General features: G+C 41.5%; 1 protein-coding gene across 8 annotated transcripts in view; it reads right to left on the bottom strand.

Moving 5' to 3' along the window:
* Window positions 1-18,819, bottom strand: part of pcdh19 (protocadherin 19) — a 51,960-nt gene extending 33,141 nt beyond the window's left edge. For 2 of the 8 annotated variants that reach the window (XM_085244679.1, XM_085244672.1), the window contains exons 1-2: window positions 15,495-18,819; window positions 12,631-12,979 (exon numbers count right to left, since the gene is read on the bottom strand). In XM_085244679.1, the coding sequence (XP_085100805.1) occupies window positions 12,631-12,979; window positions 15,495-17,641 (2,496 nt within the window). In that variant the 5' untranslated portion in view covers window positions 17,642-18,819. The remainder of the gene's footprint in view (window positions 1-12,630; window positions 12,980-15,494) is intronic. The other 6 variants (XM_085244712.1, XM_085244705.1, XM_085244724.1 and 3 more) reach the window with 4 other exon arrangements.
* Between the last annotated feature and the right edge of the window lie 304 nt (window positions 18,820-19,123).

The raw sequence follows: 19,123 nt of genomic DNA, 5'->3' as shown, positions 1-19,123 counted from the left end.
GAAAGGCTGAGGGGGAAAATCTGTGCACAATCAAATAATTTAACTCCCTTTTGTATTCAGTGCAACATGACTTACAATGCAAAGTAGAAGAGGAAAACAAATCCAGTAAGTGAGTGAGTACCCAAGATTCCTCCTTACAATTTACACTAGCTCTGTGGAAAAATATGGCACCGATCAGCTATCAAGTCTGCTGTAGCCAAAGCCTGCGGTCATGCAAAAGCTTCCTCTCAGTCTTGCGCAGGTGATGTAGTCAGAGAAAAAGCTAATGTACCATGCACTGGGAGAAGAAATTTTATTACAAACACCGTCAAAAGAAAGAAAGAAAGTATATCGCCTTGTCTGTGTGAGACAGAAAGGACTGTACTGCTGGAGCCTGTTCAAGACTATCAGGCACTCGTTTTTCCTCTCTCCCCCAGCCCCTATCAAAAGATGTTACTGTGTAAAATGTCAAAGAAAAAAGAAGCAAGAGAAGTAATCTCCTTCTCCTTTTTGATCGCAAGTGGAATAATTGGAACCCTCTTAGGCTCATTACAAGAGTTGCCCGCCAGCCAAAAGACGGCTCCAACTGCCCCTCTTCATTCATGTTAGAGCTTTGAAAAATATTGCTTCCTCTAGTAACAACTCTTTATGAGATGCAATGACTAGAGGTCCTGGTACCTACATTAACGAATAATCCCACAATGCCTTTGAAAATATATCTTTCAACTTCTACTGTCAAACATCAATTCTGAGCAATGGGAGGGAAACAGCAACAATCTGGCTCTGTAATAATGTCATTATGCATATTGCACAGCACTTCTCACCATTACCCTTTTTTTTTGGCAGTGCTGTTCTTCTCAATTACATAAGTTATTCCATATGTATCCCTATAACTGATAGGCTGGTCTTCATTGTTATTACAACTATGCTTGTAATTATCGTGACTCTAATTACTATTACTGTATTACCCAAATTAACCTTATTCTGGGTTTAGATCACCCGCGCTGACGCTAGCCAAGACATGCCTATGAAGAATGGCACCAATGCCCCTTCAGATAAATCCAGTATAATTAGCTGTGTGCCTTACAGGGCCTGTGTGATGGTAATAATTAGAGCTACTGTAGCAAAGGTCATGCAAAACAATTTAGAGAGGATGCTGGCTGCTTGTGTAATGGGAGGAGGAAGGCGGAGCTCCTATTCTGTCTTTCAGAGATCGAAAACGTATAGCTGTTACTTTACCTCTGCATTTGCTCCGTTTTTAACCAATGCTCTCAAAATAATAAAAATTGAAACCCCATTTTAATGGCAAGTAGACTTCCAGCTAACACAGTTTAAATGGATCCATGATTAGATTCGAGGAAAGTGCTACAGGGTGTATCTGTTAACTGGTATCAGCGGAAATCGATTCGCTGCCTTAGAGGTGTGATAGCCGCCCCATCGCACTGTTGTTGCATCTGTTCATTAGTTTGAGTTTAATGTGTTTATGCTTACCCTTAGTTATCACTATTAATTGTGGAAGAGAGGGAGACGGCGAGAGATGTTCTGATCTACCCAAGTGCACAGGTTAATGAGCTGAGTCAAAAATGTTGACACAGAGGTAAACAAGTACTCACACCGAAGGTTCTTCTATTTCTATGCTCCCCCCATGTGGCTTGGCTCTCTCTGCAATTCCCAGATTGCTCCTAAGCTGAGAGCTCAGGGTTCTCAGTCTTGATCCATCAGGAATTCACTCTGCTCCCTCACCTCGCCACCATCACACCCCGATGAGATAAGTAACAGCCTCGTACTCAAAAATAGCATCTCAAACAACACATATGCTTATGTGTGCTAGATTGGTCTCCATCCCCTGTTGCAAAACACACACCTCCTCGTACTCCCACAAGTCTCAACAACACTTCTTTAGCAAAGAGGGATGCAAAACAGCCCTAAAGTGGTAGTATAAGACTTTTGCTGCAGCTACTGTCTGTCACCTGAACTATCACTGTTTTGCATGTTGAAGTTGATTTATTACAGCAAAGTGCCTCACATTACTGTCGACAAAACTGGGATGTTTTTAAATTTTGGCATGCTTTACCTAGCTTTTTAAGAGCTCGTGATTTGCATTAATTTGCACACAGCACTTAGCTAATAGTTCAGAATTTTGAAAATTACCCTAATTTGCTTTCTAGATAAATTAGATGATTTGAAAACTACACTCGCTCGATAAGCATGAAGCTCAAGTAGAAGACAGGTAGCTAAGCTTGCCATTAAGACTGCAAACAATAGGATCTGTCCAAAGGGAAGCCACACACGCTTCGAAAACATACAAATCAACATCTTAGTGTTTGCTTCTACAGGAAGTTGTGAGCTCATATTTTTCCTTCACACATTGCCTTACTTCCTAGCTTTCCTCTATGTATGCCAATCAGATATATAGTGATATCAAAACAAATAATTTAATTAATAATAAATGCAGAAAAAAAACTAATCCATCAATAAATATTATTACAGGAGCAAATATTAAACACTATACACCAGGTGGGAGAATTAAAGCTTTCTGCAATCAAGTACCATTTTAAATTAATAGTGAAACTACAGGAAAACTCACACAATCCTTTTATTTGTCACCTCGATCATTTTATCCTGATATACGTTCGGATGATTTCTGAGGCAGTCTTGAATCCACATTTTTCAGCAACAGCGACTGAAGCCATTGTGTCATATAGTTAATAAATGTGTGTGTAAAAGTACTTGACTGCAATACAAACTGCACTCATCAACTGTTGTTGGATGTCGAATTAATTATTATTATTATTTTTAGTTTTTTATATATTTTTTTAAATTAGAGTCCACACACTAATGGAATTCATGCAGTGGAAGAAGAGGCATACACCAGGATCCATATGTCTTTGTGACAGCAGGGATTTAAAAACTGTAAATTGTGATTATCATTGATCTCATTCATCAGATGCCTAATCTCTATGACTCACATCCACACTGGCCCCACTGGGTGACGATGAACTGTCCACCCCCACATCTGAAGTCCAAAAAAAAAAGTGTTGAGGAAAGCAGCGATAAGCGGGGCCTTATCCTTTTAAAGACACTCCCGTAATCCATCAGCGGTGGGAGGAGGGGGGGGGGGGGGGAGGCTTCAGCTTTAAGGGACTTAGTCTGGATTATAGCTAGTCCTCCAAATTAAACCAAAAGTCAGCTTTCTGCAGTTGCTCATGCAAGCTGGCAACTGGCTTGTTACCAGCTCTACAAACATGGCAAATGATGAAGGTCTATAATTAGAACATTTTCTCACTTAGCCACCAGATAAACTAACAAAAGTAGCACAGCAACAAAGCCTGACCCATTCCCCACTAAAGTGACTATTCTATCTTTCTGTCTCTGACCTCCTGTGATTTGACTCGTACCTGACTCTGGTTGCCGGCCAGCTTAACTACAGACAAGCTTCTCAACCAGGGCAGGGCTGTTACGTCCCCATTGATGCCACTTCCCACAGCAAAACAAGGCCAAATCTGAGGCTTAGAGGCTAAAATAATCATTACTGGGTTGCAAACAAATGAAAAGTCAGAACACTACTCCCATGTCTGCCTCCCTCTGACATTCTTTTGGATTGATTTTTGTCAGATATACAAATTCATGCTGCAGTAATTTATAGGAATATTTTAACATGTTGGGAAATATGCTCATATGTTTTTTTTACTGGGACTCAAGATCATCGATACCATTCTCATGCTAGTGCTTCCCAGATGAAGTTAAAGCAAGCAACTGATATGCTACCTGGAAACAGGGAGCCTAGTTCTATGCAAATGTAATAAAATGTGTATGCCACCAATGACAAACCTCAGAAAGCAATGTGTTATATCTTGTTAGGTCCATTTACTGAAGGAAAAAATGCAAGCAGTGGTAAAATGACAGTCGTAATCTGCCTTTGGCTAAATCTTAACATGGAGCAAATATATATTAGAGTAGTTTTTCTTTATTTTCAAAGATCCAACAGTCAATTTTGTCAAAAGATTTTGCAAACTGATTCTTTTAAGGAGACTATTTCACCAAACTGGGAGGACAAATGTTTCCCTCTGTTTACAGAGCGAACATGTTGTGTTCATCTCTGTGCATGCACGTACATGCATTGTGTTGATACATCAGAGTCTGCTTTGATGTAATAGTCCCCAAACTTGATAAGAGCACTTGAATTTACCTCCACGGTGACCTTCCTGCTTTATTCCCCCAAGGAGGAGTCAGTCTGTCATTAAAGCACAGAAATTATAAACAATCTTTAATTTAACAAGTGCAGACATGCTGGCTTCTCCGTTCACTAGCTTCCCATAAAACTGAACTAGGAACAGCTAATCTTGAACTAAGGAGGTTACTGGGGAACGCGCTGCTCTCGGAGCAGTCTGACAGAGGCCAAGTGCTTTTCATTCATCTACTTGGCTGCCTGTGCTGTGGTATGTCAAATCATGGACGTGAGGGGAAAGTCAAAACTGTTGTCCTATTGTGCTCCACGGCCAGACGGCTGAACCCTGAACATTGTTTTATAATGCCAAAAGAGAGACCCGAGATGGGGGTAAAGTTGTTACCAACTCCCATGGAAGACAATAATAAATATCAGTGTTACTGTTTTCATCTTCCACACTCAGCCCAGAGTAGATATCTAATTTATTCCCAAGCATTTTTGCCTTCATAACTTGACCTAATCTCACTCAAGCAAAGAAATGGATTCCCATCTTCTCTAGAAAATGGATATGGGTGTAAATAATATGCCTGGACACTTTCTGAAAAGCCTTAATCCCAAGAAAACAAACCTGATTGAAGCAGGCCCACCTGATTTGCGTTCAGGAAAACTAGATAATCAAAATGCAAAACAGCCTTTGATAGAAAAATTAGCCAAGTTCTAACATCAAATCCCCTACAAACAACATCAGCATATTCGCCTCCTGAACTTTTATTTGTATTCAGTGTTTGGGTTTTTAATGTAATCACAGTGCATTCGGGGCTCCATCAATGAGCTATTCTGATTTGCGTCAGGCTGAATCACACTAACTGCTTAGAGGTCTGCAGACATCATGAATGAGAAAAGGACCCACACACTGAACACATTAGGGGTCCTACCATCGCCTTAGACAGAGGTACAATGGGTAAGGGAGGCGAGATAAAGGAAGGGGATAACAGGGGTGAATGAATTGCTGACGTTGATCAGGCAGAGAAGAAGGGCAGAGTGGGAGAAAAGAAAAGAGGAGGCCCAAGACACTGGCCACACAGGGCATGAGGGAATGGGGGGCTTTGAGAGGCCTACACTCGGTCATAGCCCATTAGCCCGGTTGGGTGAAAATGCTACAGCTCATTACATGCTCTGCCTCTGTTGTGTGGATGAACAATGCACAATTACGCTACCCTGCTGCTTCTCTAGCCATACTGCTGCATGCCTCTGAGGCGGCTGATATTGCTGCTATAGCGGCTCGCTTGCCAACAGCCCCCGTGCTCATCAAACATCCCATACATGGACTCCCTAACGCAAATTCAGGTTTATGTGTAGAAACAAAAGTGCTGTTTGAATGTGCTAAAATAAAAAGGGGAGAAGCAGGAAGGTCTACTCACCATCGGTGTGCACAAAACAATGGCACAATGCAGCATTTGTGTGAGTAATATAATGACTAATGTCTAATCCACCTTCCTTAAATTGTATTAAATGCCAGACAAGCGACAAATGGATAATTCTTTTCTTTTCTTTTCACAAAGTGTAAGACTTATCGCGAATCCAGGTGCAGTCTGAAAATATAGATCCAAGTGTAAGAAAACTAGAGTCCCTGAAACTGCTGTGACAATATCTGCAATGCAGTGAATAAGTGAGCCCAGGATTCATCTATCCACCAGCAAATTGGTTCACTTCAAGTCTTGCTCCTTTCCACTCTACAATTATGCATGCAGAAGTTGACATTTAATCTGATGGGGGAAATGCTACATAAGATCCTCCTGCTCCCTCTTTGTTTTAGGCAAAAAACAGGACACTTGGAAAGGTCATTCTTCCCTGGTGTCAGAGCTGGCTGCTTGGAAAAGTTTCTGTTCACAGCGACTATTGTTATGTTTCACAGAATCCCTCCCCCATTTCCCTGTCATTCAAAAGGCACAACATCAGCACTCAAGAGAAAGCCCTGGGAACTCTTTTAACAATGTGGTAACAAGTCTGACAACCCACAGTTCAACTAAAACAGGACAAGGGGAAAATTAGAAGCCCGATATCTATGAATTTTAATTAATACCTTTTCTCTGTGCATTTGGATAAAATTAGTTTTTGGCACACGTAACGGTCATTACAGGAGAATTGTAATTACTTTTTTCTCACTTCGTTTACTTTCCCAAAAACATTGTGCTTTTGTTGTTCAATAACACATCTGGAAAGAAAACAATTATTTTTCCAAATATGGATGGCAAGCCCTTTGCTATTCTTATCTGCAAGAGGGAGCAAATATATTGAAGCAGTGTCTATGTTTTCTTCCAGTGCATGCCAGTAGACATTGTAAATATGCTTCTGTTTTAATATTCTTAAGCCACAGGGATGGCAATCGGCACATTCCTCTTGACACACACTGAATGCAACAAAGAAAATAATATTGTGAGCAAATAGATTTCACTTCTGGCCATAACAAGTCTTAGGGTTTGTATTTTTTTAAATATGTAAGCTGACCTTTCCTATCCTATATTAATGTAAATACAGACATTTCCACAAAAGGCAGCAAAATCTGAATTAACGAGAGAAAGTTTTTTTTTTTAATAATATTTTTTTATTATTCTTGTGCTCCCGAAGCTGTGTGAAAAGTTACCTCAGACTTGTATTACTTGATTTCCATGTTTATTTCTGAAAAACCTCACCCCCGCTTTGTTTCACACTCGAGAACAGCCAGACTTGGCACATAAACTTTGCTAAAAAAAAATTTTTTTAAAGTGTGACCTGCTGGAATGACCACTTTAAACGTCTCAGTAAATCACTGGTGATGGTACATTTGCACACCTCTGTTGTCCTCCTCGTGTTGCAGGATTTCCACTTGAGAAAACAAAATGTGGCATATTTGTGTCAGAGAGCATAATTTGAAAAATACAAAAAAACAACAACACCAGAGGAAACTCATTTAAATGGGTAATTACGTCCACGAAGCATCGCTTGCAGGACTTAACAAGGTGCGTAATGAGGGTCCCCTTCCCCAGCGATAAACGTCATCGCCTTGTCCATTTTCTTCATTTTGCCATTTCTCATTTAGGGGTGGACCCATCAATGTACGAACCCAGTGCTGTCATACCTCTTTTAGCTGACTGAAATTAGCATATGACTACAACCATTACCTAAATATTTTTGTTTCACAAAAACCCCTTTGGTTAAAGGATTTAGGGGGAAAAAAGCTAAATTAAAGTGTATCTTCCTCAAATTAAGTAAAATTATCTCAAAAGATTGAGGAATGATTATGTCGACATGGTTTTAATTTTTTTTAGCTGATTAAGTAAAATCATCTCAAAAGATTGAGGAACAATTACGTAGATATGCTTTTACTTTTCTAGCTCAGAGTAACTGTGTGCGTGCAATCTTCTGACACGTGCCTCTTGCGGTACGCGGTTATTTGACTCGAGATTTTTAACTGCTGAACGAATCTGACACGCCTCAAAGGATTGATTTTAAAAGACCGTCGAGATTTAAAGGAAAGATATCGAGTGGTGCAAAACTCAAAACACCGTCGTTCGTCTGTGCCACGGAGCACATTCACGAGTCCACAAATGTAATCATAATATTTGTGTTTTCAAGGGGGAAGAGCATCTTGTACATGCAATAAAGAAGCGACATGATTGCTATCTGTATCGCGGTTAATACGATTTGGGCAATAAAATCTCTTCCTCATCCCAATGCAGTATTTTAGACAGAAAAATAACATGTTTCAGGCTGCAGCAGTACAGGTTGAAGAAAATCATTGACATCCTATAAATAGATATCACCCCCTTTTCCCTCCCACTCTGTCTCGACTCGATTTTTCAGGCCTTGCCATTTTTCTGCAGCATAACTCCCTCTGTACAATCTTTGCAAGTCACATGTGGTTAAGGATACATGCAGTGACATGTGTACATCAGATGCTGTCACTTGTGTGTTTTGACTCTTAAACTCTTTTGGCTGGATGCTCTGATCCTGACGATAGGGCGGCAACCCGGCGGGGCTGGATGCTCTGATCCTGACGATAGGGCGGCAACCCGGCGGGGCTGGATGCTTCTGACTGGCTGCCTGGGGTTGTTATGTCATTTCATTGTAGCTTTGCGACATCGAGAATGACACGCGGTGATGGGGTGTTGCGGGTTAGGGTCAAGGCTATAAAAACCTAACCAAGCGTAAAACTAGCACTAGTTGTACATGAACTGAAAACCATCTTGCTGAGTAACGCTGCTCTGTCAGCTACAGCTTGACCAGTTTGGCGAATTAATTACAATCAGATATAAGAGGCCACTAAGCACATCACATCACACTTTTAATTTTCTTTGACAGATGCTGCTTTATTTCACTTTATAAACACTGACACTTGAAAAGCACAAGATTTCTGAAGTCTCTACCTTACAAATAACCTCTCTAAATAATTAACAGGTTCAACTGCCACTCAATCAGTGAGCTTCTGAGGCTTTTGTAGATGAAACGATTCTTTTTCAAACGGTCTGAAAATAGGAGACGTTAAAGAATGTAACATACCCCACCCAAGTCTTCCAACGCATCAAAAAATAAATAAATAAATGAAATAAAATGCAAGATCAAGGTGTTATGTATCCCTCCCCTTATTGCACGACATCTGTATAACTGTCATTTTCTCTTTCCTAACACGATTAGTCTTTGACAAACTATTCAGAGTTGCAGAGGTATATCTGTGACCAGAACTAGACACCAGTAAATTTGTGACACCAGAACTGTCCTGTGAGATCAAACACTAAACATGACACTAAAATAAAAACATTTTAGCAACATTTCCACGCAGTACACGACACTAAAAGTGTACTTTAAATGCAAAATTCACAGCATTGTTTGATTATTGAAAATATGAAATATGCTTCTCACTCCTCCTTCTCTGAGATTTCTGAGTCAGTCATAATGATGTAAATGATAATGTCACAGCCCATATTTCAAATAAATGTGACACTCCATAAGAAATATTGTGTGTGCCTGTGTATTCACGAGTACATGTGTGGGGGGAGATTGGCAGTTTCAACAGATGTGTAGTATGCACTGACAGCATGACATCTATTTTGCATGCTCAATATGACACGTCTGAATGCTCCCATGCATATTGTCCCGATGTGAAGTGATAGCAAGGGATGTGCATCCTCGCTGGAACCACTCCCTGTTGTCTTTCCTACATCAATATCAAAATGTCTTCGTTACTAACGGGAAAAACAGCAAGACAGATACGCAGATCTCTTTCTTTTTTTTTCTTATTTAGCATACTTTGATTGACTGCGAGTGCAAACACAAAAGGTACTTTTTTTTCTTGTTATATAACTAAAACTTGGACAGTGTATTTGAAGGGGTGTGGTGGGCATATGGATTGCTGGGTTGTTGGATGACTGCTTCTGTTATCAATCAATTTATCCTGTAAAACATACTTTTGACCGAATGCATTTTACACTGTGTAACACAATGTCAAATCGCTTTTTTCTTCAATTTTACACATCACCTTGTTCTGATAAATCCTCCCTACAAAAAAAAAAGATCTCTTACCTGAATAAGGCTAATCGATGAAGTAAGACAACTCATTTTCCTGCTATACTCATTATCTGGAATCACAGGTGTGAGGAGCCTTAGTACACATTACAAATTCAAAAACACATTCTAGCCAAAGGCTATTTCTTTACTGTATAATTGTCTCCCCCACCAAGTGATTCACTATAATTAAGCCATGGAAGACAGCTCTATTCTCTTGTGAGCATTCATATTAGTGCTACTACAGGCAGGTCTAACAAACATCTCACAGCTGATGCTTTTCCAAACAATGGACAGTAATGTTTAGGGATGTATATGGATGATATACTGGTCCACATTCTCACGAGGGAGAATGCAATATACACAATGCAACTACAGGTATGAGGCCTTTGGGGAGACCTGTCACTGTTATCTTGGCAAAGACTGCTGTAGGTGTGTGTGTGTGTGTGTGTGTGTGTGTGTGTGTGTGTGTGTGTGTGTGCCAGCATGCTTTGTCTAACGCAGGAAAAGCTCGACTCCAGCTGCTCTGACATAAGCAGGATTCTCGCTGCCCCACATGAACTAACAATAGAGGAGAACTTTCTATTGATCAAAAGCATAAATTACAAACAGATACAAGCCCATATCCTGTTTCCCTCCATTAACAAACCAAATCTGACAAGGTTCTGATGGCTGATAATTTTAAACTACACGTTTGGAAAATAAACAAATGCAGCGACATCACTGTGCCGTGGTGTAAAAACAAAGGATAAATGAATCATGGATAATTACGAGGTTGCCCTCAGGATGAAAACAATTTTTGGGGACAAAGCAGCCTTAGTAATCACAACAGTGCAGCCACTCGTGTGTCCTAGCCAGTCAATGGGATATGGGTTGAGGACTTGTGGAGTCAAGTGGTTTCAAGCCCAAGCTTTCTCATTGTAACAAAGCAATTAACAGTCATCCCACTGCTGTTTGTTTGTGCTATAAATGGCATTGTAATTATACCAAAACATTCTTTTTTTAATTTAAGAGTAACATTTGTACATCCTGTATAGCCTCTGTCTCTTGCAAGTGTCACAATGGGGAGCCAAGAAAACAGTGACAATGTCATTGTGCTGGGTTATCTGCTGGGGGACAAGGCATGCTCTTGATACTGTTTTCTTTACTTAGTGAATCTCACACACACACACTCTCTTTTCTCGGTCCAGAAAATGTGCAAATGTCGGGTCAAAGAGATGTTTGTCAACATCTAGTGGAAGAAGGAGAGAGAGGGAAGCTGCATGCTAAACAGCCCCAGCCTCTATTAGGCCAACTAACTGCCTCCAAGAAAATGAGAAAACGTGGTCGAGGCTCAGACACCTGGCACTAAGACTCAATATTCACCCTGGCTCACTCCTTATCTCTTTATCTGGCCTCACACAGCTCTATCAAGACAACTCTAAGCTTTGCATATGGAATCATCAAAATCAATCTTTCTCCTTACTTGCTCCCTCTCCCCTTTTTCATTAGGTGAAACAAATAAAGGGTGTCCTGATCCTGCGGCAAACGGGCTTTTATTGGATGCTTCAGCCAAAGAGACAGGATGCTGTTCAAGTTTTTGTTTTTTTACCAGGTTAGTGGATATCTTGTAGATTTTTTTTTGAGAGAGAGAGAGAGAGAGAGAGGGTTGTGTTGACCTGCATAGCACTGCCTACCAGCTGCCACAATCACAGAAAACTGGTCACTTCATGTACCTGCTGAATCCCACACCTCTGCCTCCACTGACACAACTACATTTTTCATTTTTTCCACCTGTGTTATTCACACACAGTCACTTGGAACCAGCTCAGACAGGCTCAGTAAATCAGCATGCCTGTAAGTAGGTCTCATTGACCTCTCACAATCCATTGGTGCCTGGATCTTTCAGGATCATCCAGTCAATATATCAATATCCATCTTGTGTTCCTTGTTTTAAGACCCCCTACCCCCACCTTCTCCTCACTGGAATGTCAAATGGAGACTGTAACCATCCTTTACAAGGGTGTGTGTGTATATGTGGAGCTTGCCACTAATATGAGTGGGTGTGGTAAATACTCTGATACAAGTACACACACATACAAATCTAAATGTCCCCCTCTCCCATGGGATTGAGGAGAAGTGGGTCATGAAGAAAAAAAGAAAGGTTGACGACAGAATCCAATAGATGAGTTCATACATACAAAAAGATCTATAAACTAAGGATCAGCTGGTCGGCATACACCTGTCAGCTTGAATAGCCTTTCAAGTCAGACCTTCACTGCTCTGCTGGAGCCATGCATGGTGTGTCAGGGTAATTCAATGGCTGGCTGTGCAGAGCAGCCATGCGGTAATGCTGTAGCCAAATGGACGACATACTGATTTAAGCAATGATTATTCTTTCTGTTAGCACCTGAAATGCTGTGAGGTAGAGGTGATTAGCCAGGTCAATACATCTGGCAGGTGGACAAACTCCTGTTTTTTTTTTGCAATTGCTCAGCACATAGAAATAAAAAAAACAAGTGGAGTAAGAGATGCCAAATAATCCACTTTGTTAGGCCTCCAACTTCTGCTTGGCAAAGCACTCTCATCAAAGGACAGCTTCAGTGCCTCAGCACCTTAAAATGCCTTGAAGGATTCCTCTCAGATCGACTGACATATTGCCATTTCAGTGGCTCAGCTTTTCCATCAATAATAGACCAACATTTCACTGGCACTGTGTTCTTTGGTACAGTGGAATGCTACATATCCCTGGACCCTTTTTTTTTTTAGATATTTTTGCCCACATATACCTGTTATTTATTATCAAGCAAACTAAATGCTAAAATTACAAAAGTAACAATTTCTTTGTTTCTCCTAAACCATTGCATTTAATCACAGGAATCAGTTTCAAATTTAAAATGTATTCTAAAGCCAAAGCAGCCCAGCCAAGGATCAAGGACAGAGCACAGTGGATTTTATCTCACCTCTGGCAGTGGCATGCCGTTGATGATGAGGTCTGGCTGCTGCTGGTGACCCTGCCCTGTGAACGGGTGCTGATAGCCATGGTTGGGAGCTGCATTGCGTGAGTTCTGGTTCTCCACGTTGAGGAAGGTGCTCTCAGAGCGCCTGCAGCCCAGCGGCAGGGTCTGCTGGTGGTAGTCGAAGTAGTTGAGCGAGGAGGTGAGAGATGAGCAACTCACCACATTCATCTTGTCTGTCTCTTCAACGTCTCGGGGCACCAGGCGGATGTCGTTCTTGCTCAGCTTCTTCTTTTTGCTGGACTTCTTCTGGTTGCCGTATGAGTACTCCGCGACCCTGCGCAAGTAGAAGAAACTGAACAGACTCAATAAAGCAGTGTTCTGCCTTCCCCCTCCCCTGCCCATATGGTCAAAAAGTTTCCCCACCATGCCAGCTAGGACACTGTTCAACCATGGGATAATTGCCCTTTTCCAAAGGTGGAGCAGCGCACGTAAGTGACCTTCCACTCGAAGCTTGCAGTGGAGCTGTTATCCCTTGTTTGTTTGCATTTGCATGCTCAACAATTGACATGTCACAAACAGGCAGACAATATGCAAACATGCCAAAACCACAGAAGCACAGCAAAAAGAGCACACTGATACCGAGCAGCATCGGCAGTATATGCAATCACATTCAAAGCACACATCCCACACTAATTCCATTTTTTCTTTCATTATCAAGGGAGCCCACTAGCAACACGGAGTGCAGGAGAACTGCAGATTCAAATTCATTTAGCTGCTCTCAGTGGCTGCTGCAAACTTGAACTGAGTATTTTGACTTTAACGAGAGCAAATGAGCAACACAGCCATGTTTTATCAAAGGATTCTCAGACTGGGGGAAATATCCATTCTTCACACAGCCCTGCAGTTTTCCACAGGAGAACAGATGCTAAATACTCTGCAGTGATCAGTGCAACCCTCACTAGACATATTCAAGAAAATATGTGATCCTTTTTACCACCTGCATTACCTCAAAGACTGGAAAGGGTCATTTTTAACCTTATGGCATGGGGGATATGGTTTGTTTCCCACAATAATTTGATAACAAAACTATAGCTGCCAAGGAAATTGAATTACCTGAATGTATCCGATCCTTTCTGATGTTAAACATGTCTCTGCTTTACTAGGCCTCACTGACCTCTGTTCTTCTCTGAAAGGCAGCGCTTATCCTCTATCATTCCTAAAATCACACTGACTAAGAAGGTGCACCACTGTAGTTTGTCTTTTTCCTTTTTTCCTTTTTGTCTTTCAGATTGCATCTTGAAACAACCCCCATTCTGCTCCTCCTTGATTCAGAGGAAAGAAAATGGGCAGCTGCAAGGGTAGAAAATGCTTCATCGCTGTTTCATTTATCATTTTAACATGTTTTCTTTCTACTTTGTGCCCACAATGAAATCTGGGAGGGAAAATCTTCAGAGTCAGAAAGACTGACAGAGGACAAGCAATAAATTGGAGACAACTGCTCCTCATATTCGAGGTGGCGACTGAGAAGCAGAGCACATCAGTGCTGATTAAAGCACCCAGCAGGGATAGTGTCGCACACTCGGAGAGCAAAGTACTGGGAGCAGTTCTGAATTTTGAATTTGTTGTTGTCTATCATTGGGGTTTTTTTCTCTGAAGAAAATGCACAACTGACATTAAAAAAAATGTGAGAAATGTTTCTGTCGAGATGTCAATAAATAGATTTCCCTGTATTTCCAAACAGGCTCAAATAAAAACACGTTTATAACATTTTTCCAGGAGATATTAGTGTCTCTTGTTAACAATTAAAAAAAGGGGTCGACTGTGATGGAGACATAGTTTGTGATTATGTTTTCCTCTTAGAACTCTCTAGTCCAAGTCCAATCTTTGCAATTAAGAGTGTTGAAACACGCCTGTGATAATTTCAAGGGAACATTTTTTATACATATATGTACATCATTTGTAATTAATGGTGAAAAAAACAACAACAATTATTCTTAAGTCAGTTCTCACGTTTTCATGACCACCACTGCTTAAAAAAAATTAAGTAACTTTAAATCAACAAAATAATGTTTGGAGCAAAATATGATTATAGCTTCAGGTTAAATTCTCAAATCCAATCTATATGTAAATTTAGTGGTAATGTGGCACGGGGAAATCAAAGCCAGAACTGATGTTCAGACTGATGAACACAACAGAATATCCGCTATGCAAGTTGAGGAACACAATAATCTGCTCCTTTCCATGAAGCAGTCTTCATAGTTAATGAGTGGGATATGACTTACATACTCTCATAGAATCTAAACTCTTTTTCTTTTTATGTTATATTTATATTTACATTATTATACTTTTTGTAGAGAAAGGCAGAGGGGAGCCTGAATGATCCTTGAGGACTATCCATAATCACACTAGATTAAAGCTGATAACAGCCAATCAGCCACGGTGGAGGTTAAATAATAAATGTCTGGTTCTGCTATTGAGCCAGTGGGGCGTTAATTGTCCGGCAACACATCCGCAAATTGAACATGACAGTTGAACCGTCATATTTATGAGTCAATTGGTTACAATGAAAGAATTAAATCCATCAATCATGTTCCGCTAACACGGAACAGTGGGCCTTAGCGAATGTTTCTGATTTAATGCAGTAGAGATTATTTAGATATAACTCAATTTCAGCTGTGGAAAGAAATCTGCTGTCCTCAGATTAGAAGCCTTTACATGCTGCATAACAAAAGCAATGCACTGACAACTGACAGGTTCAAGCGTGACTGCGAACACACAAAATGTCTCTCTCTCTCTCTCTCTCTCCCTCTTGCATACACAAATCTATACATCCATACACACAAGCACGCACGGGCTTTAGTCAGTACCTGCAGTTGTACGTCCGGATCTCCTTGTTATCCCTCTTGCACTTGACCGCCACAAAAATCATGGTGATAAACAGGATAGCTGCGATAGAGCCCAAGGCGATGATGAAGATGAGAGACAAGTTGACAGGTCCTATAGACTCCTGCGCGCTGAGGTCTGGAGAGAGGTACACCACTATATAGGCCGAAGAGGACAGGGAGGGCTTGCCGTGATCCCTCGCCACAACTGTGATTTCGTAGGTGGATTTGGCGTTTTCCCCAAACATTTTGGTGGAGCGTATCTCTCCGTTCACCTGGTCGATTTCAAAGAAAGTCCTGTCTCCCTCTGAGATAGTGTAGGTCAGCCGCCCGTTCTCCCCCTCATCATAGTCGTCAGCTTTAATTTGGGTCACCATGTAACCCTTCGCAGCGTTTCTTGGGATAGAAACTTCCGCTGTGCCATTAACCAGCGGAGGGTTTGTCATAACAGGTGTGTTGTCGTTGACATCCAACACGACGATGCGCACTGTTGCGTTACTTGATAAAGACGGATTGCCGTTGTCTCTGGCCAGCACTTTGAAATCAAAAGTCCTAGTGTATTCATGATCAAACGACCTCATTGAATAAATGCGGCCTGATGGGTTTATGCTGACATATGTGTTTACATCCATGTGCTTAATCTCACCAGGGACTATTGAGTATGAAACGGTGCCATTCATCCCCAGATCAGGGTCTTCAGCTGATACTGTTAGCAGGCATGAGCCAGGGAGGTTGTTTTCCATCACCATCTCTTGATAGTGTGGCTTAAGAAAGTGGGGAGGGTTGTCGTTTTCATCTGTGACTTTTACTACCAACGACTTTGTGGCGCGTAAAGGGGGGATGCCACTGTCCTCTGCTTGGATGGTCAGGTTGTATGTGTCCTTTTGCTCTCTGTCCAGCCTGCCATCAACAAGTATAGTGGAAAAGCTCTCATATTCTTGTAGTCTGAACGGAACATTACCCTGCAGCCTGCACTGCACTTTGCCGTTTGCCCCAGAATCCTTATCTGACACCCTCACCAGCGCAATGACATATCCACGCTGCGCGTTTTCACTAACTTCCACCATCTCTGTGTTCAGTGAGAGTAAACTGATGACAGGTGGGTTATCGTTAGTATCCATCACATTCACGGTGACTTTGCAGTGAGCTGGGATAGAGTTTGGACCTAGATCTTTGGCTTGGACGTCGATTTCATATATTTGCGTCGTTTCATAATCCAAATCACCAATGACAGTGATAACCCCGGTTCTGGGGTCAATTTTGAAAGCATCCCTCGTTTTCTCGGTGACGTAACTGTTGAACGAGTACAAGACCTCTCCATTAGTGCCTTCGTCGGGATCCGTTGCATTCAAGTCTATGACTAATGAATTACGGGGGGAATTCTCCATCACATTAACTGTATACACTGGCTCGTCAAAAACGGGGTTGTTATCATTAGAATCAATTACTTTAATATTTAACTGGACCGCACCTATCTTTGGTGGGTCTCCTCCATCTTCTGCGCTGATTTCATATGTATAGTGGGACTGAGTTTCCCTGTCTAACGATTTTTGCACAACAAGCTCAGCAATTTTCGACCCATCCCCTCTGGTCTTTATTTCTAGTCCGAAAAGCTCATTTGGAGTGATAGAATATGATTGCACTCCAAAGATCCCCGAGTCCGGATCGCTTGCCCCCTCTAGGGGAAACCTGGTACCAGGGGAAGCATTCTCAGAAATTTCTATGTCAATGTGGCTCGTAGGGAATCTGGGTGCGTTATCGTTCAAATCCTCAATTTCAACTTTGATGACACAGATCTCCATAGAGTTTGACATCACTTCTAGGGATATAATGCACTTTGGGTTTTGTCGACAAAATACGTCCCGATCTATTTTCTGTTGGGCTGTAAGAATTCCTGCTGGACTCAGTTCAACATATCCAGGATGTGAATTGGATATGACCCTCAAGTACGGGGGCTGCGGTGCAATCTGAAATCCTTGCTTTAGTGCGTCGTTTGTCACGTTTCCTATCACTGACCCGGCCCTCATTTCCTCGTTTATTCCATACTTTAAATTGATAACAGCTTCAGTCCCGACCCAAAAAAGGAGGAACACAGCAGTTAATTGTATTAATTCCATCTCCTTCGTTTGCATTGTACCTGTTGACTTTTCCTGTGCCTAACAAAGACCTTGATAATTACGCACAGAGGTACATGTCAGAGACAACTGGAAAAATTATGCAAATTAACCATCTCATTAAAATGTCCAAAAAGTATCTGAGTGATGAAAATCTCGTATGTATGAAAATTATATCTAGGTGTGAAAGCTAAAATTCTAACAAGTGCCTTAGCCTATTTCACTCTCCACAGGCAGGGAACATCCTCTGGTCTACTGCAGCGGACGAAACACTGGGGACGACAGATCTGTGAAAACATGCTGAATCTTCTCACAGTACTGATTTAGTCGAATAAATCCGTGCTGCTCTTATCAAGCGGCAAAGTGGTCTTACACAGAACTCGTGCGATGAATCGTCCATTTTCAAGTGGGCTGGAACTAGAAATAAATGTTCGGACTGCATAGACACAAAATTCCTTTGAGTAAGTCCACAATTTAAAAAAAAAAACTTCTTTGTTGATAAAGTAAAGGAGCTTAAAAGTCCGTGTTAGATTTTCAGCCTTTATCCCAGTCAATATTTAAGTCGCATTTTGAATAAACATCTTGTTTTGTGCAATTTAATACAGGCAGTGGTCAAATTTCCTTATCGATAGACAGCTATAGGCTTTTAAACTGCACAATTGATGAAAAAAATAAAATAAAATAAAGAATCAGCAGTCGCAAAATTATTCAACAGCCTAAGTCCGGATAGCTTTGCTTAAAAAAAGAGGGTGCAATTGCAGGAATGTCTCATCACATCACTCAAGTCCCGATTACCTTTTTATTTCCAGCAGATTTAGTCTTTCGTCCCCTCCGTAAGTCTTCAAGCTTTTACTTACTAATTGATTTCCTTCTGTGTCAGTTGGAAAAGGCTTCACATATCCCGATTATTAGTCCATGCAACACAGAAAAAAAGAAAAAAAAAATCCGATGAAAATGTAGCCAAAAGCCTGTGGGAGGAAACCTTGTCAGAGCACTACTGTATGTTCAAAACGCATTTCATGTTTAGCTGCAGCAAACTGAAGCACAGTCGCCTATATCCAGCCTGGTTGAGGCAGAAAAAAAGAAATCACTACTCGTTGCCAGAAGGATGTCTAGTTGACTCCAACAAGCGCTCCTCTCGCTTCACTGGTGCACACTGGCGAACTCTCAGCTCCGAGGCGAGCGCTCGGTCTGAGGACCCGCAATCCCCTCAGCCAATCAGGGGTTACACAGGAGGGCTGGAGCTGCTGGTGGGTGGGGCAAAGTACAGCAATGAAACGCGGCCAACTACCTGTTCTCCTGCAGATGGACGACTTGACGGGCAATTACGTCGTACACGCCGAAACACGAAGCTGAGTATTAGATGATCGTTAGAATGCGGTTCCAAATGTAGGGTCTGGGGACCCATGGGGGTCTTTGAAAAGACTCCCACGAATGCCACAGACAAGAGTAACAGACTAATTTCTTCCAGCAGAAGCGGAGAAGCGAACCCACGGATAA

Source organism: Mchenga conophoros, linkage group LG2, assembly GCF_057382185.1.
Source record: "Mchenga conophoros isolate Kocher_MC1m ecotype Shallow Benthic linkage group LG2, M_conophoros_male_GT1.1, whole genome shotgun sequence".
Lineage (NCBI taxonomy): Eukaryota > Metazoa > Chordata > Actinopteri > Cichliformes > Cichlidae > Mchenga > Mchenga conophoros.
The sequence above is the reverse complement of the archived record's forward strand: the minus strand, read 5'-3'. Positions and strand labels throughout refer to the sequence as shown.